This window comes from Phyllobates terribilis, unplaced genomic scaffold (genome assembly GCF_046119375.1).
Source record: "Phyllobates terribilis strain yellow unplaced genomic scaffold, ASM4611937v1 Scaffold_136__1_contigs__length_4911898, whole genome shotgun sequence".
Classification (NCBI taxonomy): domain Eukaryota; kingdom Metazoa; phylum Chordata; class Amphibia; order Anura; family Dendrobatidae; genus Phyllobates; species Phyllobates terribilis.
Window position 1 is genome coordinate 199810 of NW_027362896.1, and position 23893 is coordinate 223702.

Consider the following 23893-nt stretch of genomic DNA (forward strand, 5'->3'; position numbering starts at 1 on the left):
CAGCCTACCTGGAGGCTTCTGCCAGTTACCCGTGGGAGTCACCTGCTCTCATACAAGAACTGGCCCAGAGTAGCACCTGGTCCCTCTGCTCGGTCCTTCCCTGGTTCATGGAGTCTATTGAGCCGCCGTGCGACCTTGGTCAGTCTGAGTTGATACCTAGTTACGCCCCTCTGGTCCCTCCTTGCACCGCAGCACAGAGGTTCCACCACCCGGATCTGTAACAGATGGCTCTGGTTTCACGTCTAGAGAACTGAGGAGATGTCACCTTGGCTCGCTTTGAGTTACGTTTATATGATCCTCAAATCAAACTTCTCTGAATATTAAAAAGCATGTTATTATTGCTTCCACAAGTTATGTTTGGTTGGATTGACTATCGTTATTATGTTCAAATATTCGTCAGTCTAATTATGCTGGTTTTGCAGAGCCAAGATGTATAAATAACTCATGTTTAATGTTTCTGTATGTTGGGGGTGGAGAACTGTGCTTCTCCAATGTTTGTCTTGTTGAGTTTTTTTTTATTTTTACCTTTTTGAGAATCTTTATAAAAATCAATAAAAAAACATTTGATTTAAAAAAAAAAAAAAAAAGGACAGACCACTATTTGTATAACCCTGATTGTTGTCTTCTCTTGGTTCTGAAACAATGAGGTTTGTTACCATGCTAATTGCATATAATACTAAAGCCTGCTAGATGTTGATTTAAAGAGCCCCCCCTGCTATGACGACTGTGTGGGTTTATTGAACGCTCAAACAATGAGACCTGAGCCCTGTGGAATAATACCCTCCTCATCCCTTGCCCTTTGGATGTGTACTTGGAAGAACAAATGTGAACTATTTAAGGTAACATATGCCTCTGTAGCAGCCATATTTGAAACAGAGAATTGAAAGAGACTTTACAAGGGTTAGGGTTATGCTATCAGACCATCAGCTTGATAGCATGGCTTTATCCAAAGAGACACAGATTTGGATTCTACATGATTCCAGCTTAACGGTAAATTACCCTGACTGGAAAGATACGGATCTGCTCCATTGACCATCAGAGAGCCTATGGATACATTTGGGAGACCAGGTTAGGGCGATGAAGTCATCTGGCCCAATGGATATGTTTTTGGGGTTGCCTGGTGGGACCCTCAGGTCACCTGGAACCCATGGAGACATTCAGAGAAGCCAGATTGGGACCAGCAGGCTATTTTGATGATGGCTCCTCACATGTCCAGGCCCCCTTGAAGGACACCAATGACTATCTGGATGATCCAGAGGAGGCATCGGAGAATGTCATTTGGTCAGATGAGACCAAAATAAAACTTTTTGATATCAACTTCACTCACTGTGTTTGGAGGAAGAAGAAGGATGAGTACAACCCCAAGAACATCGTCCCAACAGTGAAGCATGGTGGAGGAAACATCATACTTTGGTAGTGCTTTTCTGCAAAGTGGACAAGACGACTGCACCGTTTTGAAGGGAGTGGCTCCGTAAGAAGTATTTCAAGGTCATGGAGTGGCCTAACCAGTCTCCAGACCTGAACCCAATAGAAAATCTTTGGAGGGAGCTGAAACTCAATGTTGCTCAGGGACAGCCCTGAAACATGAAAGATCTGGAGAAGATGTGTATGGAGGAGTGAGCCAAAATCCTAGCTTCAGTGTGTGCAAACTTGGTCAAGAACTACAGAAAACGTCTGACCTCTGTAATTGCAAATAAAGGTTTCTGGACCAAATAATAAGTTCTGTTTTTCTATTGTAGTAAATACTTATTTCATGCAATAAAATGCAAATTAATTATGTAAAAATCATACAATGTCATTTTCTGTTTTTTAATTTTAGATTCTGTCGCTTACAGATGAAGTGTATCTACGATAAAAATTACAGACCTCTCAAGTCTCAAACTTGCAAAATTGGAAGTGTATCAAATACTTATTTTCCCCACTGTACACACACATATAGCACATACGGTACATACCAGCCCATCTCCTCTTCAGTCCCTATAGACTCACATGACCGTGATGTCACCAAAGGTCTTTAAGCAGTCTTAACCTCAGAACAGAAATACTGATGGCTCCTAGGAGAGTGAGAACCTTGAAAAATTGCCCAGTGTGTCCTCCCCCTTCCCTCCAATACCAGCCCGTCTCCTCTTCAGTTCCTCTAGACTCCTGCAGTTTAAGAACCTTTTTGGCATATGACTACTTTGCCGGTAACTATTGTATTTTTTGTATGATCTGTCAAATGAATACGTTTAAAAAAATAAAAATGATTATTTCCCCTTGTGAGCGCTTTGAATACTATGAAGTTGTGTGGGTAAACATTTCCAACATACTAAACATAATTATGATTTACCCACAATGTGAGATTTTAAGATGGTGTATAAGACTTGATCTCCTGCTAAAACATTTCTCACATTCTGGGCATGAAATGGCTTTTCCCTTGTGTGGCTTCTTTGATGTGTAACGAGATCTACTTTACCCCTGTAACATTTCCCACATTCTGAACATCACTATGGCTTCTCCCCGTATGAATTCTGTGATGTATAACAAAATCTGATTGACAGCGAAACCATTTCCCACATTCTGAAAATGAAAAAGGCTCCTCCTATGTGTGAGTTTTCTCATGCTCAACAAGATTTGATCTCCGATAAAAACATTTCCCACATTCTGAACATGAAAAAGGCTTCTCCCCTGTGTGGGTTCTCTGGTGGATATCAAGATCCGCTTTCCGAATAAAACATTTCCCACATTCTGAACACGAAAAAGGCTTCTCCCCTGTGTGGGTTCTCTGGTGGATATCAAGATCCGCTTTCTGAATAAAACATTTCCCACATTCTGAACATGAAAAAGGCTTCTCCCCTGTGTGGATTCTCTGATGTTTGATAAGAGTTGATTTCTCTGTAAAAGATTTCCCACATTCTGGGCATGAAAAAGGCTTCTCCCTTGTGTGGGTTCTCTGGTGGATATCAAGATTCGCTTTCCAAATAAAACATTTCCCACATTCTGAACATGGAAAAGGCTTCTCCCCTGTGTGGGTTCTCTGGTGGATATCAAGATCCGCTTTCCGAATAAAACATTTCCCACATTCTGAACATGGAAAAGGCTTCTCCCCTGTGTGGGTTTTCTGGTGGTAATCAAGTGGTTCTTTCCGAATAAAACATTTCCCACATTCTGAACATGAAAAAGGCTTCTCCCCTGTGTGGGTTCTCTGGTGGATATCAAGATGTGCTTTCCGAATAAAACATTTCCCACATTCTGAACATGAAAAAGGCTTCTCCCCTGTGTGGGTTCTCTGGTGGATATCAAGAATCGCTTTCCGAATAAAACATTTCCCACATTCTGAACATGGAAAAGGCTCCTCCCCTGTGTGGGTTTTCTGGTGGTAATCAAGATGCTCTTTCCGAATAAAAGATTTCCCACATTCTGAACATGAAAAAGGCTTCTCCCCTGTGTGGGTTCTCTGGTGGATATCAAGATGCGCTTTCAGAATAAAACATTTCCCACATTCTGAACATGAAAAAGGCTTCTCCCTGGTGTGGGTTCTCTGATGTTTGATAAGACTTGATTTCTCTGTAAAACATTTCCCACATTCTGAACATGAAAAAGGCTTCTCCCCTGTGTGGGTTTTCTGGTGGTTCTTAAGATGCGCTTTCCGAATAAAACATTTCCCACATTCTGAACATGAAAAAGGCTTCTCTCCTGTGTGGGTTTTCTGGTGGTTCTTAAGATGCGCTTTCCGAATAAAACATTTCCCACATTCTGAACATGAATATGGCTTCTCCCCTGTGTGAATTCTCTGATGCATAACAAGATCTGATTTATAATGAAAAGGTTTCCAACATTCTGAACATGATAGTGGCTTCACCCCTGAGTGAGCTCTCCGCTCCTTAGCTTCCTTTCTGTGACTTTTACTTTGCTCAGCATTCTGTAATGAATCAGAAGATAAGACCACTTGATCATAAAATAGATCTTTTCTGTGAAGAGCTGAGGTTATATCTGAAGCAATGGCATGCTCTTCATATGTATCTGGTGTGATACCGTGATCATCGGCTTTCAAATCTAAGGATATCATATGTCTCTCTGAGTTCCCGGTAAAGACATCTGCCAAGAATAAAACAAATATATTTGTAATAATGTAACTGTATCTTTATATTGTTAATGTTATATTTATTAGTATTTCTATATGAAATAGCAAAATTCAGTTATTAACCAACTAAAAGTGTGATGTCAAAATAGATCTCAATCTATCGATAGAGCAAGATACTGATATTAGGGCACTACACAGTTTTCTAGCAGTTTTCTGATTTCACAGTTGACCGTTAAATGCACTTCAGCAGAGAGCAGGGCAGCGCGGTGGAGCAGGGCAGCGCGGTGGAGCAGGGCAGCGCGGAGGGGCAGGGCAGCGCGGAGGGGCAGGGCAGCGCGGAGGGGCAGGGCAGCGCGGTGGAGCAGGGCAGCGCGGTGGAGCAGGGCAGCGCGGAGGGGCAGCGCGGTGGAGCAGGGCAGCGTGGTGGAGCAGGGCAGCGTGGTGGAGCAGGGCAGCGCGGTGGAGCAGGGCAGAGCGGAGAGGCAGGGTAGTGTGGTGGAGCAGGGCAGAGCGGAGGGGCAGGGCAGCGCGGTGGAGCAGGGCAGCGCGGTGGGACAGGGAAGCGGTGGAGCTGGGCAGCGAGGTGGAGCAGTATGGTAATGAATGGAGAAGCACTGCCATTGAACGTGATGCAAGACTGAACTTATTTTTTAATCTATTTGCAATCACATAATGTAAAATTATGCCATGCGGTCGAGGCGGTGTAGGAATTTTGTTACACAGTCCCCAGTGGCTCCCAATGCGCGGACAGTGTACAGAAGACACTGGCTGTATGATGTCAGCCAGGTACGTTTCATTCTGAAACACTGCAGTATTTCAGAGAAATTCATACTTTAATAGACTAGTCGGACAGGCGGGTTCCCGGCGGCTTCTCTCCGCCCGCTGTCTTGGATTGACAGGCCTCTGCCTACGTGATCTATTACTTGTATATGGGGAATTATTTTTGCATAAAGAGCTGTGGTTTTTAATTTATTGGCAGAATTGGGAATTTGGGCATTTTTCTACATTGCTTAACAATTTTTTTTAGATTTTATTTTCAGAATAATGTAATTGATTGTTTAGATAATACAGCGCAGAACCAGAATAGATTCTTAGTTAGAAAAAATATATTGGCACAATAGAGGGGCACAGGGCCGGCGTCAGCACCCGGCGCACCCGGGCAAGTGCCGGGGCCCAGAGCAGGCGGGGGGGGGGGCCCACTCGCCGTCGGGCTCCCAGCCAAGCTATGGGACCCATGAGTGGAGGAGAGCGGTGTCAGCGCCCGCCACCCCCCGCTAGCTCAGGGCCCCGGCACAATATTTACCTCTCCCCGTGCCTCTGCAGCAGCTCCGGTCTCTACCGCGTCCTCTGACTGTCGTCTCAGGTCAGAGGGTGCGGTGACGTCTTTACACCGTGCTCTCTTCTGAGCAGTCACAGCGCAGAGCAGGAAGACGCCGGCGACGCTGAGGGGTCTGGAGCAGCGGCAGCAAGTGAGAAGTGAGGTGAGTATTTGATTTTTTTTTATTTAATGCATGGGGCATTATATGGAGGGGGGGGCTGACATCCTGTATGGGGCATTAAAAGGTGGGGAAGTGACATCCTGCATGGGGCACTATAAGGGGGGGGTAGAGAGGTGACATCCTGCATGGGGCATTAAAAGGAGGGGGGAGTGACATCCTGCATGGGGGCATTATAAGGGAGGGGGGTCACATCCTGCATGGGGCATTATAAGGGAGGGGGGTCACATCCTGCATGGGGCATTAAGAGGGGGGGAGTAAGTGACATTCTACATGGGGCATTATAAGGGAGGGGGTGACATCCTGCACGGGGCATTAAGAGGGGGGAAGTGACATCCTGCATGGAGCATTATAAGGGAGGGGGGTGACATCCTGCATGGGGCATTAAGAGGGGGGAAGTGACATCCTGCATGGAGCATTATAAGGGAGGGGGTGACATCCTGCATGGGGCATTAAGAGGGGGGAAGTGACATCCTGCATGGGGCATTAAGAGGGGGGGGGAGTGACATCCTGCATGGGGCATTAAAAGGGGGGGAGTGATATCCTGCATGGGGCATTAAGAGGGGGGGGAAGAGACATCCTGCATGGGGCATTAAGAGGGGGGGGAAGTGACATCCTGCATGGGGCATTAGGAGGGGGGGAGTGACATCCTGCATGGGGCATTATAAGGGAGGGGGTGACATCCTGAATGGGGCATTAAGAGGGGGAGAAGTGACATCCTGCATGGGGCATTATAAGGGGGGGTAGAGAGGTGACATCCTGCATGGGGCATTAAAAGGAGGGGGGAGTGACATCCTGCATGGGGGCATTATAAGGGAGGGGGTGACATCCTGCACGGGGCATTAAGAGGGGGGAAGTGACATCCTGCATGGAGCATTATAAGGGAGGGGGGTGACATCCTGCATGGGGCATTAAGAGGGGGGAAGTGACATCCTGCATGGAGCATTATAAGGGAGGGGGGTGACATCCTGCATGGGGCATTAAGAGGGGGGAAGTGACATCCTGCATGGGGCATTAAGAGGGGGGGGAGTGACATCCTGCATGGGGCATTAAAAGGGGGGGGAGTGATATCCTGCATGGGGCATTAAGAGGGGGGGGAAGAGACATCCTGCATGGGGCATTAAGAGGGGGGGAAGTGACATCCTGCATGGGGCATTAGGAGGGGGGGAGTGACATCCTGCATGGGGCATTATAAGGGAGGGGGTGACATCCTGAATGGGGCATTAAGAGGGGGAGAAGTGACATCCTGCATGGGGCATTATAAGGGGGGGTAGAGAGGTGACATCCTGCATGGGGCATTAAAAGGAGGGGGGAGTGACATCCTGCATGGGGGCATTATAAGGGAGGGGGGTCACATCCTGCATGGGGCATTATAAGGGAGGGGGGTCACATCCTGCATGGGGCATTAAGAGGGGGGGAGTAAGTGACATTCTACATGGGGCATTATAAGGGAGGGGGTGACATCCTGCACGGGGCATTAAGAGGGGGGAAGTGACATCCTGCATGGAGCATTATAAGGGAGGGGGGTGACATCCTGCATGGGGCATTAAGAGGGGGGAAGTGACATCCTGCATGGAGCATTATAAGGGAGGGGGGTGACATCCTGCATGGGGCATTAAGAGGGGGGAAGTGACATCCTGCATGGGGCATTAAGAGGGGGGGGAAGTGACATCCTGCATGGGGCATTAAAAGGGGGGGAAGAGACATCCTGCATGGGGCATTAAGAGGGGGGGGAAGTGACATCCTGCATGGGGCATTAGGAGGGGGGGAGTGACATCCTGCATGGGGCATTATAAGGGAGGGGGTGACATCCTGAATGGGGCATTAAGAGGGGGAGAAGTGACATCCTGCATGGGGCATTATGAGGGGGGGAAGTGACATCCTGCACGGGGCATTAAAAGGGGGGGGGGGAAGGGACATCCTGCATGGGGCATTAGGAGGGGGGAAGTGACATCCTGCATGGGGCATTAAGAGGGGGGGGAGTGACATCCTGCATGGAGCATTATAAGGGAGGGCGTTGACATCCTGCATGGGGCATTAAAAGGGGGGAAGTGACATCCTGCATGGGGCATTATATGGGGGAAGTGACATCCTGCATGGGGCATTATAAGGGAGGTGGGGTGTGACATCCTGCATGAGACATTAAAAGGTGGGGAAGTGACATCCTGCATGGGGCACTATAAGGGGGGGGGAGAGGTGACATCCTGCATGGGGCATTAAAAGGGGGGGTGACATCCTGCATGAGGCATTATAAGGGAGGGCGGTGACATCCTGCATAGGGCATTGAAAGGGGGGGGGGGAAGTCACATCCTGCATGGGGCAATATATGGGGGGAGAAGTGACATCCTGCATGGGGCATTATAACGGAGGGGTGGTGTGACATCCTGCATGGGGCATTAAAAGGGGGGGGAAGTGACATCCTGCATGGGGCATTATAAGGGAGGGGGGGTGACATCCTACATGGGGCATTATAAGGGGGGGGACATCCTACATGGGGCATTATAAAGGGGGGTGACATAATGTATGGGGCATTATAAGGGGGGGTGACATCCTGCATGGGGCATTATTGGGGGGTAACAGCCTGCATGGAGCATTATATGGGGGCACAGCCTGCATGGAGCATTATATGGGGGCCAATATCCTGTATGGAGCATTTTATGGGGACCAGTATTCTGTATGGAACGATTCGCCAGTTTCTGAGCTATTGTGGAATTTACAATAGATATCACTGATATAATGTAAGAAGTGAAATCTTTGGCATTGTACTATATATACAGTGGGTATGGAAAGTATTCAGACCCCTTTCAATTTTTCACTCTTTGTTTCATTGCAGCCATTTGGTAAATTCTAAAAAGTTCATTTTTTTTCTCATTAAAGTACACTCTGCACCCCATCTTGACTGAAAAAAACAGAAATGTAGAACTTTTTGCAAATTTATTAAAAAATAAAAGCTGAAATATCACATGGTCATAAGTATTCAGACTCTTTGCTCAGCATTGAGTAGAAGCCCCCTTTTGAGCTAGTACAGCCATGAGTCTTCTTGGGAATGATGCAACAAGTTTTTCGCACCTGGATTTGGGGATCCTCTGCCATTCTTCCTTGCAGATCTTCTCCAGTTCCGTCAGGTTGGATGGTGAACGTTGGTGGACAGCCATTATCAGGTCTCTCCAGAGATGCTCAATTGGGTTAGGTCAGGGGTCTGGCTGGGCCAGTCAAGAATTGTCACAGAGATGTTCTGAAGCCACTCCTTTGTTATTTTAGCCATCTGCTTAGGGTCATTGTCTTGTTGGAAGGTGAACGTTTGGCCAAGTCTGAGGTCCAGAGCACTCTGGAAGAGGTTTTCATCCAGGATATCTCTGTACTTGGCCACATTCATGTTTCCCTCAATTGCAACCGGTCGTCTTGTCCCTGCAGCTGAAAAACACCCCCATAGCATGATGCTGCCACCACCATGTTTCACTGTTGGGATTGTATTGGGCGGGTGATGAGCATTGCCTGGTGTTCTCCACACATACCGCTTACAATTATCACCAAAAAGCTCTATCTTCAATTCATCCGACCAGAGAATCTTATTTCTCATAGTCTGGGAGTCCTTCATGGGCTTTTGAGCAAACTCTATGTGGGCTTTCATATGTCTTGCACTGAGGAGAGGCTTCCATCGGGCCACTCTGCCATAAAGTCCCGGCTAGTGGAGGGCTGCAGTGATAGTTGACTTTGTGGAACTTTCTCCCATCTACCTACTTCATCTCTGGAGCTCAGCCACAGTGATCTTGGGGTTCTTCTTTACCTCTCTCACCAACGCTCTTATCCCACGATTACTCAGTTTGGCTGGACGGCCAGGTCTAGGAAGACTTCTGGTGGTCCCAAACTTCTTCCATTTAAGGATTATGGAGGCCACTGTGCTCTTAGGAACCTTGAGTAACGCAGAAATTCTTTTGTAACCTTGGCCAGATCTGTGCCTTGCCACAATTCTGTCTCTGAGCTCCTTGGGCAGTTCCTTTGAGCTCATGATTCTCATTTGGTCTGACATGCACTGTGAGCTGTGGGGTCTTATATAGACAGGTGTGTGCCTTTCCAAATCACGTCCTATCAGTTTAATTAAACACAGCTGGACTCCAATGAAGGAGTAGAACCATCTCAAGGAGGATCACAAGGAAATGGACAGCATGTGACTTAAATGTGAGTGTCTGAGCAAAGGGTCATAATACTTATGACCATGTGATATTTCAGTTTTTCTTTTTTAATAAATTTGCAAAAAATTCTACATCTGTTTTTTTCAGTCAAGATGGGGTGCAGAGTGGACTTTAATGAGAAAAAAAATGAACTTTTTAGAATTTACCAAATAGCAGCAATGAAACAAAGGGTGAAAAATGTAAAGGGGTCTGAATACTTTCCGTACCCACTGTATATATATTTCTCTGCGGTATCTGTGCATCATGAATCGTGGTATGTGTTAAAGGGGCCACTGAGACTCTTTTGCCTGGGGCCCACAAAAACCTTGAGCCGGCCCTGAAGGGGCATTCATTTTATATAATTCATCAATTAAGTTTACAAAACTCATTCCAGATATTTTCGACCTGCAGCACTTGCCACAAGAACAGTATCCATGTCGGCCTTCTATAAAGTCATCTAAGTCGCAGTATTCTTTAAGAAACAATTAATATACAGATAACAAATCCGGTCAGGACACAGATTATTACATGATTTTATTTCACCTGTGACCTCTATGCATTTAGTGGTCTCTACTCACCTGGGTGGTCATATGTAGGAATCTCCTCTTTACACCGCTCATCACCCCTCACATATGTCTCTGTAGTATTAATATGGGCCAGATCTTCACCCTGAAACAAATATTGTAAAAGTCACAGACAGATGGAGAAGTCCCATCTATGATCAGCTCTAATCCTGCCATCTCCACCGTTCTCAAGTATAAAACATATAATACTGGGGGATAAAATCTTAGTTACTTACTGGTAATGGGATTTTACAGAGGCCATGACAGCACCACCTGATAGAGAGGGTATCCACCCATCAACGACGGAAAACCTACTGAATAGGCGGTACCTCTCCTCCGCATCAGTTGGGTTTCAGAGCATGAGAGGACCTCCAGACAGTTACTAATACAATCATCACCAACCAAAATATTCCCAACTATACACCCAATAACGTAGAGCACACCAACCAGTGATAAAAGGGAGGGAATATAAGGGTGCGGTCATGGGCTCTGTAAAATCCCGTTACCGGTAAGTAACTACAATTTTTCCCCTTCTCCCATGACAGCACCACCTGAGAGATTTATATAGAACAAACACCTTAGGGAGGGATCACAACGCTTATAACACCTTTCTTCCAAAGGATAGATCATCAGAGGAAGACATCAAGTCGGTAATGCTTATAGTAGGTGGAAGGAGAGGACCATGTAACCGCCTTACATATCCTGCCGATAGACACTTCCTCCTCCTCTGCCCAGGAGGTCGCTACGACCCTAGTAGAATGAGCCTCCAAGTTCTCTGGAACTGACCTATTACTAGAGGAGTAGGCTAACCTAATGGCCTCCCTGATCCATCCAGCTAGGGTACCCCTTGTTACTTTCCTAACTCCCTGGAAGGAAACAAACAAAGTTTAATTTTTTTCTCTACTGTTTTGTCACAGCCAAGTACTCAACCAGAACCTGTTTAGCATCTAGGGGGTGAAGCCGCTGCTCCTCTGCATTTTAATGATTACTAAAAAAAGGAGGGGGGAGAACAATTTCTTGGCTTCTATGAAATTTGGTGGCCACTTTCAGAAGATAGAGTTGTATTAAGACTAGACCCAGCCTATCATCAGCAATCTGCGTAAACGAGTGGTTAACCGATAACGCCTGTATGTCGCTGATTCTACGGGTCGAAGCTACCAATATCACCATCTGTCTTGACTGGCAATCCTTTTAGTGGTTTAAAGGGGGCTTTAGTTAATGCTTCCAAGACAAGATGTAAATCCCAGGGAGGTATTCTTGGGGCAGGTTTTGGCCTGCATCCGTCACATGCTTTGATGAATCTAATAATCCACCTGTTAGCCACCTAATTATAGTTATATAAGGCCCCATAGGGCCGACACCTGCACCGTAAGAGTACTAGTAGCTAAGCCCATTTCCATACCTTTCTGGAGAAATTGTAATATGGCATTTATTGGTATTTCACCTCCCAAGTTTTGTCCCGACCTAGCCCAAAGCTTTACCAAGGTTCTACCATATATCTTAGTTGTTACTGGTTTTCTTCTTTTAAGCAGAGTAGTGACTAAGTTCAGAGAGAAACCCTTGTGAATCAAGAATGCCTTTTCAAACTCCAGGACGTCAAATGAAGGTTCGATCTCTGCGGATGGAAAACTGGACCCTGACTGAGGAGATCTGGAACATCTGGGAAGATCCATGGATCCGATAATGACATCATCCTTATCCATAAGAACCTTGGTCTCTTGGGACAGAATGGAGCAATCAGAATGATCCGCGCTTGCTCCTCCCTGACTTTCCTCAACACCGTGGGAATCAACATCAATTGGAGAAATCCGGAGGACAGGTTGAAGTCCCAAGGAATCTGCGGAGCATCCACTGCGTAGGTTTTATTTCTTGGATCTAGAGAACAGAACTTCCCTATTTTCCTGTTTTGTCTGTTTGCAAACAGGTCTACATTTGGCTGACCCCAACGATCCACAATCTGTTGGAATACTGCCGTATTTAGTTCTCATTCCCCTTGTTTTAGTGGGATTCGATTCAGGAAATCTGCTCTTTCGTTTTCCTTCCCCTTTATGTGAAGTGCTGTCAGTATCAACCAATGTTGTTCCGCAAACTGAAGGATCTCTTCTGCCACCACCATTAGAGAGCGGGATCTTGTGCCCTCTTCATGATTGATGTAGGCGACTCTTGTCCGGTTGTCTGTCATGATGCAAACATGATGCCCTTGCAGGAAATAAAGGAACTTCATTATTGTGTTCCTTACTGTTACTGTTCCTTACTTCCTTAATATGAAGCAACTCCTTCATATTTGACGAATAACCTTTTTCGGTTTTTCACCAGACTCCCAGGACTACGCAATCCCTCAGAAGTGCACCCCAGCCATCCGAGCTTGCATCTGTCGTTATTGTATCCTTGATCTGATATGGCCAAGGGACTCCCTGTGACAGATTCTCTAGTTCCGACCACAATGTCATGGAATCGATAGTCACCGGGGAAAGTGTTTCCCTCCAAACAGCCCTTGAGTCTTTTTCGCCCCTTAGAATGTCCTGTTGTAAAATCCTGGAGTGTATCTGGGCCCATTGAACTGCTGGAATACAGTAAGTCACTGTCCCTAGTAGTGACATTGTCCTTCTTAGAGTCATAACAGGTTTTGTGACTGCTGCTGAGACTTAGACTATGAACTTGTCCTTCTTTTCTTCCGGCAGTAGATAAGTATGCTCCCTTGCGTTCAAGATAAGTCCTGAGAAAGATTGAACCCTCTGTGGTTCCAGTTTTGATTTTTTCAGGTTTAGTAGTCCTCCCAGCCTGGTCAGGATGGTCCTGATTGTTATCAGTTGACAACGGCAGTGCTCTATTGACCTGCCCACCACTAGAATATCGTCCACGTACAGGACTATTAGGGTACTAGATGGTGGCCCGACCGGGCGCTAACAGCAGAGCGGTGTTTAAATTTGGCGGCAATATCGGTGGTTGGTTGCAGGCGGCGGCCGCGACCAATCAGCAAACCGTGTTAGTGAGGACTGGAGAGCATGTTTAAATTTGGCGCCATAATCGCTGATTGGTCACGTTCGCTGGCCGTGACCAATCAGCAGAGCGGTGTTTAAATTTGGCACCAATACTGCTGATTGGTTGCGGGCGGCGGCCGCGACCCATCAGCGAACCGTGTTAGTGAGGACTGGAGAGCATGTTTAAATTTGGTGCCAAAATCGCTGATTAGTCGCGACCAATCAGCAACGCGGGGTTTAAATTTGGCGCCAATACTAGTGCCGCTGATCTCCCGACGGTGGCCTGCGTGTTTAAAATCCGGCGCCAATTTGCGGCCGTGCTGCGGGAGTCGCTGATTGATCGCGGCCGGCTGGACGCGACCAATCAGAGAAGCGGGCTTTTAAATTTCACGCCAATATCGCTGATTAATCGCGGCCGCGACCAATCAGCTTCGTATTAGTGAGGACCGGGGAGCGGCGCTGCCTGTGCGGGTACTTCCGCTGCGAGCAGCTGGGAGATGAGCGGCTGCTCGCAGCAGAAGCATCTCGACCGGCGGCGCCGCTCCCCGGTCCTCCGTTCGCACTTGCCGTCGGGAGATCAGTGGGCCAAGCCGCTGATCTCCCGACTTTAGCCACATGGAGGTTAGCGGCGCCGCCGGGGTAGTTCTGCTTCTAGCGCCGCTCATCTCCCGGCTGCATTGCCGCTGAGCTCCGTGCGGCAGATGAGCCACTAACGGCCGCCATCTTTTTTCTGAAATCCCGCGTCGCTGATTGGCCGCGGCCGGACCAACGAGCGACGCGGGATTTCCTGGACAGACAGCGGCCGGACCAATGAGCGACGCGGGATTTCCTGGACAGACAGCGGCCGGACCAATGAGCGACGCGGGATTTCCTGGACAGACAGACAGAAGGGATAAGACAATTATATATATAGATTCTGCTCCCGAAGATGCGCTGCGACTTCCGTATAATTTTTGTAAATACCCTCTGAGCCATAGATAGGCCAAAGGGTAGCGCTCTGTACTGGAAGTGCCAGACTTGTTAGTTTATATACAAGGCCAAGCTCAAGAATTTCTGTTCTTCCATATAGATTGAGACGTGGTAATACATGTCCTTCTGGTCTAGCAATCTCATAGAACACTCTGGAAATAGCATTTTTATGGCCGATTTTATGGTCACCATTTTGAAGGGCCTGTAAACTAGAAATTTGATCTCCCCTTTCTTTCAAGTTCACTATGGTCCTGAAGGTGCCATCTATTTCTTTTTTTATTAGGAATAAGGGGAACAGAATCCCTTCCCCTGCTCCTGCACTGGCACCTCCGTCAGCACTTGCTTCTGTACCAGGTTCAAAACTTCCGCCTCCAGAACCAATTATTCCCTGGGACCCCAGGGAGATGATATTCTGAAGGTGTGCCGGGGATCAGATTTGAATCACAGTCTTAGCCCTGATCGTACTATCCCAAGAATCCAGGTGCTGGATGAAATCTTCTCCCAGGCACGCAGTAAGTGGGACAGCCTTCCTCCTACCTGGGGAAGCCTGCCACTTGGAAGTCTTCCTTGTCTCAGAGGAAGTGCCCCCAAACATGAAACTTCCACTTTTTGGTTTCCTATCTTTCCTTAGGGGATTTGTTTCGATTATGCCTTCTTTTATGAAAGCACTTCCTATATTGTGGCATGGGCACACTGGGAAATCTTTTCTTCTTGTCTCCCACCTAGTCCAGTATATCATATAGTACTCGTCAAAGAGAAACTCTCCTTCGCATGGAATCAAGCATAGCTTGGCCTTGGACTGAACATCTCCCAGCCAGCTCTTGAGCCATAGTGCTCTATGGGCAGCATTTGACAGGTTTGCCGACCTGGCTGCAAACCTCACTGAATCTTCCAAGGCGTCTGCGAGGAAGGTAGCCGATTCTTACATTAACGGGAGATTAGACAGGATCTTATCCCTAGGGACGTTGTTCTTAATCTCATCCTCTAACTGCTGTAACCAAATCAGCATTGATCTGGCCGTGCAGGTTGCCCAAACTGCTGGTTTTAATGCCCCTGCTGAAGACATCCATGTCTGCTTCAGATACACATTCACTTTTTTATCAAGAGGATCCTTAAGAGTTCCCAGATCTTCAAAGGGCAGTGTGGATCTTTTGGATGACTTGGCCACCATCATGTCTATTTTAGGGGGTTTTGTCCCACATGGCCGCTTCTTCCTCAACAATCGGACACCTCCTTTTGGATGACGAGGGCAGCGGATCCTTCTTCTGAGGCTTCCTCCATTCCCTATTAATGAACATTTTAATTTTCTCGGAAATCTGCTTCTTTTCTTTTGTTCTAAACCCCGAAACATAATGTCGTGGACTGTTCTTGGGGTTTTAGGATCGGATATGCCCATAGTGGTTCTAACGGCCTTTACCAACTTATCTGTTTTCTATCTGTAAGTGACGCAGGAAAACACGACCTACCCCGTCTTTCACTATCAATGGATGAGTAGGAGGATGAAGAGGAGTCCGATTCTTCTCTATCCTCAGATATTACCGACTCTTCTGAATCAGCTGCCTGCCGTTTGGATCTTTTCTCCCTTTTACCTCTTTCCTGCTGAATCAGTGAATTAATTCCACCCCAATTACGGATTTTAAATCCATGGCAAAGTTGGGGGTTTCTTCGGAGATGGTCTTCAGAATACAATCAGGGCAGAGTCTCTTCATATATGTGCTGGGTAAGTTATCCCCGCACAGCGCCTTCTTAGGCCCCTCCTAGCAAAGATCACAGAGAGAAAGTCATAAGTTACTCACCGGTAACGGGATTTTTCGGAGACCATGACAGCACCACGAGAGACGGGATCCGCCCACCAAGGACAGGAAACCTACAGGCTTAAAAGGGGGCGGCGCTCTCTCTCGCCTCAGTTTGGATTACAGAGCATTGAGAGGACCACCAGGTTAGTAGACATAGCAAACAATCATAGAAATAATATTTTTATACAACACCACTAAGTGAGAAAAATTGTAATTAATAGATGAGGAGTGCTCCCATAAAGTGAAGGGAGGGAATATAAGGGTGCTGTCATGGTCTCCGAAAAATCCTGTTACCGGTAAGTAACTTATGACTTTATCGGTCGACCATGACAGCACCACGAGAGAATTGCAGAGATAAAAAAGTCTAGGGAGGGACCACAGCCTGGAGCACCCTTCTCCCAAATGTGAGGTCAGATGAAACACCCAAATCCAGTCTATAGTGCCTATAGAAGGTAGATGGAGAAGACCAGGTAGCAGCCTTACATATGTCTTCCATCGCCCATGAGGTTGCCGCTGCTCGGGTAGAGTGAGCCTTCAACCCCTGTGGCGCTTTGTCACCGCTGGAGACATAGGCTAGGGTAATAGCCTCCCTGATCCACCTAGTTATGGTGGACTTAGCAACCTTAAGCCCCGTTTTAACCCCTTGGTAGGAGATAAACAAGGAACTATCTTTCCTGAAAGCCTGGGGACCTATTTAACATGGTGAACATATATGAAGATCACTCACCACTCTGCCATTCAGTCTAGGGTACCGGAGATGGAGGCTGGATCAGTTCACATGGCCGTTCTCCCCTGGAGATTTCCCTCTCCACCCCCCCCCCCCTTTTTTTTCCTCCCTCTCCATTTTTATCCCCTTTTCTTTCTTTTTCTAACAAACTAGACTACTATACGTAGATCATTATCCCATTTATTATTTTTTTTTTATATATACCGTATTTTTCGGATTATAAGACGCACTTTTTTCCCTCCAAATTTGGGGGGAAAATGGGGATGCGTCTTATAATGCAAAATCACCGGCATTGATGGAGCCAGGATCGCTGCAGTCGGAAGATGACTTGCGATGCCCTGCGCTTGCGGTTCCCTGCGCTGCGGTCTGGTAGGAGCCTGGTGGTGCGGGCCGACATTTTGTAGACAAAGGAGCCCCGCACCTTCCATACTGTTACATGCAGCGGTCTCCGGGAAAATGGCCGTAGGAGGCGGCGCATGCGCAACCGAGATCTCGGTGCCGTGATCTCAATCTGAGCATGCGCCGCCTGAGGCGGCCATTTCCCGCCGCATGTAACAGTATGGAAGGTGCGGGGCTCCAGCGTTTACAAAATGTCAGCGGCGCCCCCGAACCACACGACACCTGCCGGACCGCAAGACAGTGCAGGCAAGTCAGGGGACAGCAGCCCAGGGCATCGCAAGCCAGGGGACCGCAGCCATCCTCCGACTCCTGCCTCTGCCGGAAGGCTGAAACTTCCGGCAGCACCGATCTCCCGACTCCTGCCTCAACCCTGCCACCTGGGACCCCGCTCCACCCAACACCTCAGCCCCCCAGGTAAGCCCATTATAACATGCACTGGTTTATTAAAAAACATTTTTTTCCTATTCTTCTCCCCAAAATTTGGGGAGCATCTTATAAACCCGATGCGTCTTATAATCCGCAAAATATGGTATTTCAAAAAAAAATTTTCATCACACCCGCAATTTTCATAAATATATTTCATACATATTCAGAATGACCTGAGTTACATGCCTCCCACCCATATGATGTGATTAAACAAACACTTGATTCATTTCATGCCATGATTGACAATGACTGGAAATCTACAGCACCCTGAAGTCCCTACCATCAGAATACCTGCATTCTATCATTTTCTATGAACATTTGCCTATATTGCTACTGAATAAAAGAAGTTGTATAGTTTCGATGGAGCGCATTATCCTATGTAATATTTATTTAATTTTTTTTCTCTTTTTCTTTGTTTAATTTTCTATTTTGTTTTTTGTAGTCTGATGAAGGTCAGAATGTTATGGCCGAAACGTTACACATATAATGGATTGCAGGTTCCGAATAAATTATCTTCTCTTCTGCATAAAGAGTTTTATCCTTTATATCATAAGGAGTAGTTTCCTTTCTGTGCACCAAATACCACAGAGAGTGACGTATATATCCAAATCCATCTACCTTGTTCTTCTGGCCACTTGTATGGCCGCCGCTGCTGCGTCTCTGATGATGACGCTGCAGCTGCCATGGTGGCTATGGCTGCTCTTCCAGCATGTCTATGGCATCAGGAAGAAAGTTGCACACCTCCACCATCCGGTAGTCATCCCTCCATTATATACCAGAGGGACGCCACAGCCACATCTCCAACGTCCGCTCCCGACCTCACCCAGAAATCTCACATTATTTCCGGGTCAGACTTTTCCTTTCGGCGCGTCGTTTGCAGGGAGCCGACTGGCGAGCCTTGCGCATGCGTAGACCCAACATTTTACTGCTTCATTGCTTTCTGGCACGCTTCATCACCAGGGCCACACTGGATATCTCACTAGCGTGCCACGCGCTTGCACAGACCCGGGTTGCCGTGGAGCCTGCGCACTCAACACATGGCATGCCAACCACATGGTGCCCCGGCATGCATAGACAAGGGACAGCGTGTCGGATGGAGGTCAACAATGAGGTCATGTAACCACACACCCCAACCTCCTGGCCGGCAGTGGCGTCTCCATACCTGTCAGCATCCCGGATCCTTGTGGACACTAACCAGACTTGGGTAAGTTCAATCGTAGAGTTCCTTTACTCTTTAAGTTCCTTCAAGGACAGGAAGCCAAACTGACGCGGAGGAGAGGTACCATCCTTTTGTTCAGTAGGTTTCCTGTCCTTGATTAGCGGATACCCTCTCTCTCAGGTGGTGTTGTCATGGGAGAAGGGGAAAAACAAGACTGAGAATAAGACCTTCACAGCCGTCTACACATCATAGGGGAGATCTCATGACACCTTCTCTCCATCTACCTGATGATCCTGAGGAACATTGGGATCTTCTTGTTTACAGTCCTGTGGAAGAAGAGGACGCGGACATCTCTCTGGTGTTGTCCTCTTACTGGATAGATCTGGAGGAAACACATACAGGGACTGAATTCATTCTTTACATTCAGATACTTATAGGCCGTGTGTATTTAGTCCTGTCTATTACCTGGTGTGGGGTGCATGCACGTGTCTTCTTCAGCAAAGTGTCCTGTTCGACAAATGTCTGACAGTCATTTCAATGGCAGTCATTCAGGGCAGGAGTCAGGTAACTCACACTTTGTACTCTCGTCTAACTATGTACTTTATTCCTGCCTCCATATTCCTGTGTGCTTTTTTCATCCACATTCACCGCCCTATCCTCCCTCCATCACCACTCATCCATATCTGCCCCACTCTCCTTCCCTCTCCCATGTACAGCTCCCATGCTCTTTTGAACTTCATGACAAATCTCACTCTGTCTCATCCAAAGGTATTGCACAAGAAACCATGTCACAAATCCAAAAACTATCTGCTCTTTCTCTTTTTACTGCTACTACTCATTTCAGGGGATATCTCTCCTAACCCCGGACCACCCTCTGCCAACCTGAACCCTCCCCCCACCTCATATCGAAACCCTGCTAACCTTATTAACATCAGCTGTACTCCTTCGTCTCCCTCCTTCAGTTGCGCACTGTGGAATCCACGGTCTATATGCAACAAGCTTCCTTTCCTGCACAATTACTTTCTGACCAACTCTCTCAATCTGCTGGCCCTCACTGAAACCGGGATCGAGGATTCTGACACTGTCTCCCCTGCCGCTATTTCTCATGGTAGCTTGCATTTTTCCCATTCCCCGAGACCTGCAAACAGACTTGGTGGTGGGGTCGGCATACTCCTGTCCCCACATTGCACCTTCCAGGTCATCCCCCCTGTACCATCACTCTCATTCCCTTCTTTTGAGGTCCACACCATCAGGCTCTTCCATCCCCTCTCCCTCAGAGTAGCGGTCGTATACCGTCCCCCAGGCTCACCCACCCAGTTCCTTGACCATTTTTCTGCCTGGCTGCCGCACTTCATGTCCTCAGATTTACTGACCCTTATCCTGGGAGACTTCAACATCCCCATAAACAGCACCACCTCCTCATCCGCATCCCAGCTTCTATCTTTAACCACTTCTCTTGGCCTCTCACAGCTTTCAACCTCTGTGACACACAAACATGGAAACACCCTTGATCTGGTCTTTGTCCGGCTTAGTTCAATCCCCCACCTAAATAACTCTCCTCTTCCCCTCTCTGATCATAACATTCTCTCCTCCACGCTCACAAATCCTCGCCCGCCCCAGCACACTCCTATCTATCACACATTCAGAAATCTATAAGCCATTAACCCTCATACACTTACAGACTCCCTTCACTCATCACTGTCCCCAATCTCCTCTTTTTCCTGTCCTGATCTGGCTGTAAACCACTACAATGACACTCTCAGAAGCACGCTGGACCAAGTAGCGTCCCTCACCCTCAGAACCTCTAAACACAGAGTAAAACAGCCCTGGTTCACACCGCAAACCCGATTTCTCCAGCGTTGCTCTAGAAGTGCCGAAAGCCTATGGAGGAAAACTCGGACACCATAAAAGTTTATCCACTACAAATTTATTTTAAAAACATATAACTCTGCCCTTCACCTCGCCAAACAGACCTACTTCACCACCCTGATATCCTCACTATCCAACAACCCCAAAAAACTCTTTGATACCTTTCACTCCCTCCTCAGTCCTAAAGCACAGGCCCCCATCACGGACATTTGTGCCGAGGACTTGGCCTCCTACTTCACAGAGAAAATAGACACCATCCGTCAGGAAATCAGCTCCCAGCCACCAAGTGCATTGACTCCCATCCCCCCCCACATCACTTCTGGATCACTCTCCACATTTGACCCAGTCACAGAAGACGAAGTCTCCAGGCTCCTCTCTTCTTCTCATCCCACTACATGCACCACTGACCCCATCCCCTCTCATCTACTCCAGTGTCTTTCTTCAGTCGTCACTACTCACCTAACTAAAATTTTCAACCTCTCCGTCTCTTCTGGTATTTTCCCCTCCTCCTTCAAACACTCCATCATTAAAAAATCCCTCTCTTAACCCTTCCTGAACAAACAACTACAGACCAGTCTCCAATCTTCCCTTCATCTCTAAACTCTTGGAGCGCCTGGTCTACTCCCACCTTACCAGTTACCTCTCCACTCACTCTCTTCTAGACCCATCACAGTCCGGCTTCCGCCCCCTACATTCTACAGAAACTGCACTCATCAAAGTAACCAATGACCTTCTGACAGCAAAACGTAATGGCGATCACTCTCTGCTCATTCTTCTTGACCTCTCTGCTGCCTTCGACACCGTTGACCACCACCTCCTACTCTCTATGCTCCACTCAATCGGCATAAAAGACACTGCTCTCTCCTGGTTCTCCTCCTACCTATCTGACCGCTCTTTCAGTGTATCGTTTGCTGGCTCCACTTCTTCCCTTCTTCCGCTCACTGTTGGGTTTCCTCAGGGTTCAGTCCTTGGCCCTCTTCTCTTCTCTCTCTACACAGCCCCAATTGGACAGACCATCAGCAAATTTGGTTTGCAGTACCATCTTTATGCTGATGACACACAACTATACACCTCATACCCTGACCTTACCCCTGCTGTACTACAGAACACCAGGGACTGTCTGGCCGCAGTTTCTACCATCATGTCCGCTCTCTACCTGAAACTGAACCTTTCCAAAACTGAACTTCATCTACTCCCGGCGTCTACTCACCTCTCTAAATCTGACATCTCTCTCTCTCTGTGTGGCACCACAATTATGCCGAGCCAGCAGGCGCGTTGTCTGGGCATTGTGTTTGACACCAATCTCTCCTTCACCTTCCACATACAATCTCTTGCCCGCTCTTGTCGCTTGCACCTGAAGAACATCTCTAGAATCCCCCCCTTTCTCACCTTGGAAACAACAAAAACCCTCACTGTTGCCCTGATCCACTCCCGCCTTGACTACTGTAACTCTCTATTAATTGCCCCCCCCCCCCCCCACACTCGACTCTCCCCCCTCCAGTCCATCCTTAATGCTGCAGCCAGGAACATCTATTTGGCTAACTGTTACTCAGACTCCTCCGCTCTGTGCCAGTCATTGCACGGGCTACCCATGAATTATAGGATCCAACTTAAATTGCTTATTCTCACCCACAAAGCCCTCCACAGTGTGGCACCCCCCTACATCTCTTCCCTCATTTCTGTTTATGGGCCCACCCGTTCTCTACGCTCCGCAAGCGACTTTAGACTAACATCCGCACTAATCCGTACCTCCCACTCCCGGCTTCAAGACTTCTCCCGAGCTGCACCTATTTTTTGGAATGCTCTACCCCAAGAAATTAGGATGAACCACAACTTACGCAGTTTTTGGCGCTCCCTAAAAACACACCTGTTTAAAGCAGCCTATCACCTTCCCTAATAGAAGTCCTTTTATATTCTTATAGCCCATCCCTTATTTCTCCAAACATAAGTCTCCACCGAACCCAAAAGCACTACAGATACTGGCTGGTGATGAGCTCATGCAGCCTTTATCTATCCCTCATCCCCTCAAGATGGCCGGACCATCCTTGTAAATAAGCCATTGTCCGTTGTGTCACCCCCACCTCATTGTAGATTGTAAGCTCTTACGAGCAGGGTTGTCATTATTTTTGCTGTAACTATTGTATTATCTTTAGCTATGTTACTTATGACTGTTGTATATGAACCTGTGAATTGTTAAGCGCTGCGGAATATGTCGGCGCTATATAAATAAAGATTATTATTATTATTACCTGGTGATGTGAGGGGCTGGGGATCCCCCATCATGACGTCCTTGTACAGATCTTTGTGTTCTTCGAAATACTCCCACTCCTCCATGGAGAAATAGACAGCGACATCCTGACATCTTATAGGAACCTGACACATACAATGATACCGTCACCCCCCCGATCCCTTCATAGCGTTACTGTATAATGTCCCAGCATTCCCAGCAGTGTCACCTCTCCAGTCAGCAGCTCAATCATCTTGTAGGTGAGTTCTAGGATCTTCTGGGTATTAATGTCCTCATGTATCAGGGGGTGAGGTGGAGGCCCCGTGATTGGGCTCAGAGGTCTTTCCCATCCCTCAGACACAGGGTCCTGACAGCGCCCACTAGAGGTCTTCTTCACTACTGTGTAATCCTGGTTATGGAGAGACACATTAATAAATCTCCCTCCAGACATTTCCAGAGTCCTCACCTCTCCAGTTCTGTCCATCTGTTATTCCCATAGATAAGAATGATGTAATGTGACGTCATCAGAATCTCTCACCTCTCCAGTAATCCGGAAGAGGATCTCTAGGCTGAGGTGGAATATCCTCTCCGCCATCTTCTTCTTCTCCTTCTCCATCCACTAAGGTTTAAGGTAAATTTTCTAGAAGATGGAAGATAATGATGAGAACGACTGAATCTACAGGATCCTAAATGGAAGGAAGATGGCTGCTCTGTGCGCACAGGAGCTGTGATGAGGTCACAGGAGGGGAGGAGTCAGGGGTCACATGATCAGGGGCCTCAGTGGATGCAGGACTCTGCTGTGCTGGTTGTCATGGTGCTGGATGAGCTGAAGTTTATGTGTGGGGTCAGGAGGGGTTTACAGTGTGGATGTAGCAGAGCCGCGTGTGTACGAGGTGTACGGAGCAGAGCCGTGTGTGTACGAGGTGTACGGAGCAGAGCCGTGTGTACGAGGTGTACGGAGCAGAGCCGCGTGTGTACGAGGTGTACGGAGCAGAGCCGCGTGTGTACGAGGTTTACGGAGCGGAGCCGTGTGTACGAGGTGTACG

The 23893-nt window shown here is 47.6% G+C and overlaps 1 protein-coding gene across 1 annotated transcript; it reads right to left on the bottom strand.

Annotated features, from left to right (window-relative positions):
- Positions 1-590: 590 nt before the first annotated feature.
- Positions 591-23573, bottom strand: LOC141204971 (uncharacterized). The gene is made up of 5 exons (XM_073664011.1): positions 23077-23573; positions 22870-22993; positions 19036-19133; positions 10310-10400; positions 591-4077 (listed from the first exon to the last, which is right to left on the bottom strand). Exons 1-5 carry the CDS (start codon positions 23329-23331, stop codon positions 2582-2584), a joined length of 2064 nt encoding a protein of 687 aa, XP_073520112.1. The 5' UTR covers positions 23332-23573; the 3' UTR covers positions 591-2581.
- Positions 23574-23893: the final 320 nt, after the last annotated feature.

Bases quoted from the DNA above. Each gene is read 5' to 3' on its own strand.
- LOC141204971 (XM_073664011.1), bottom strand. From the start codon at position 23,331: ATGGACAGAACTGGAGAGGTGAGGACTCTGGAAATGTCTGGAGGGAGA. The intron at 10,401-19,035 runs GTAGATGGAGAG...TATTTGTTTCAG, and splicing joins ATGTTCCTCAGGATCATCAG to GGTGAAGATCTGGCCCATAT. The intron at 4,078-10,309 runs GTGAGTAGAGAC...TATTCTTGGCAG, and splicing joins TCCTACATATGACCACCCAG to ATGTCTTTACCGGGAACTCA.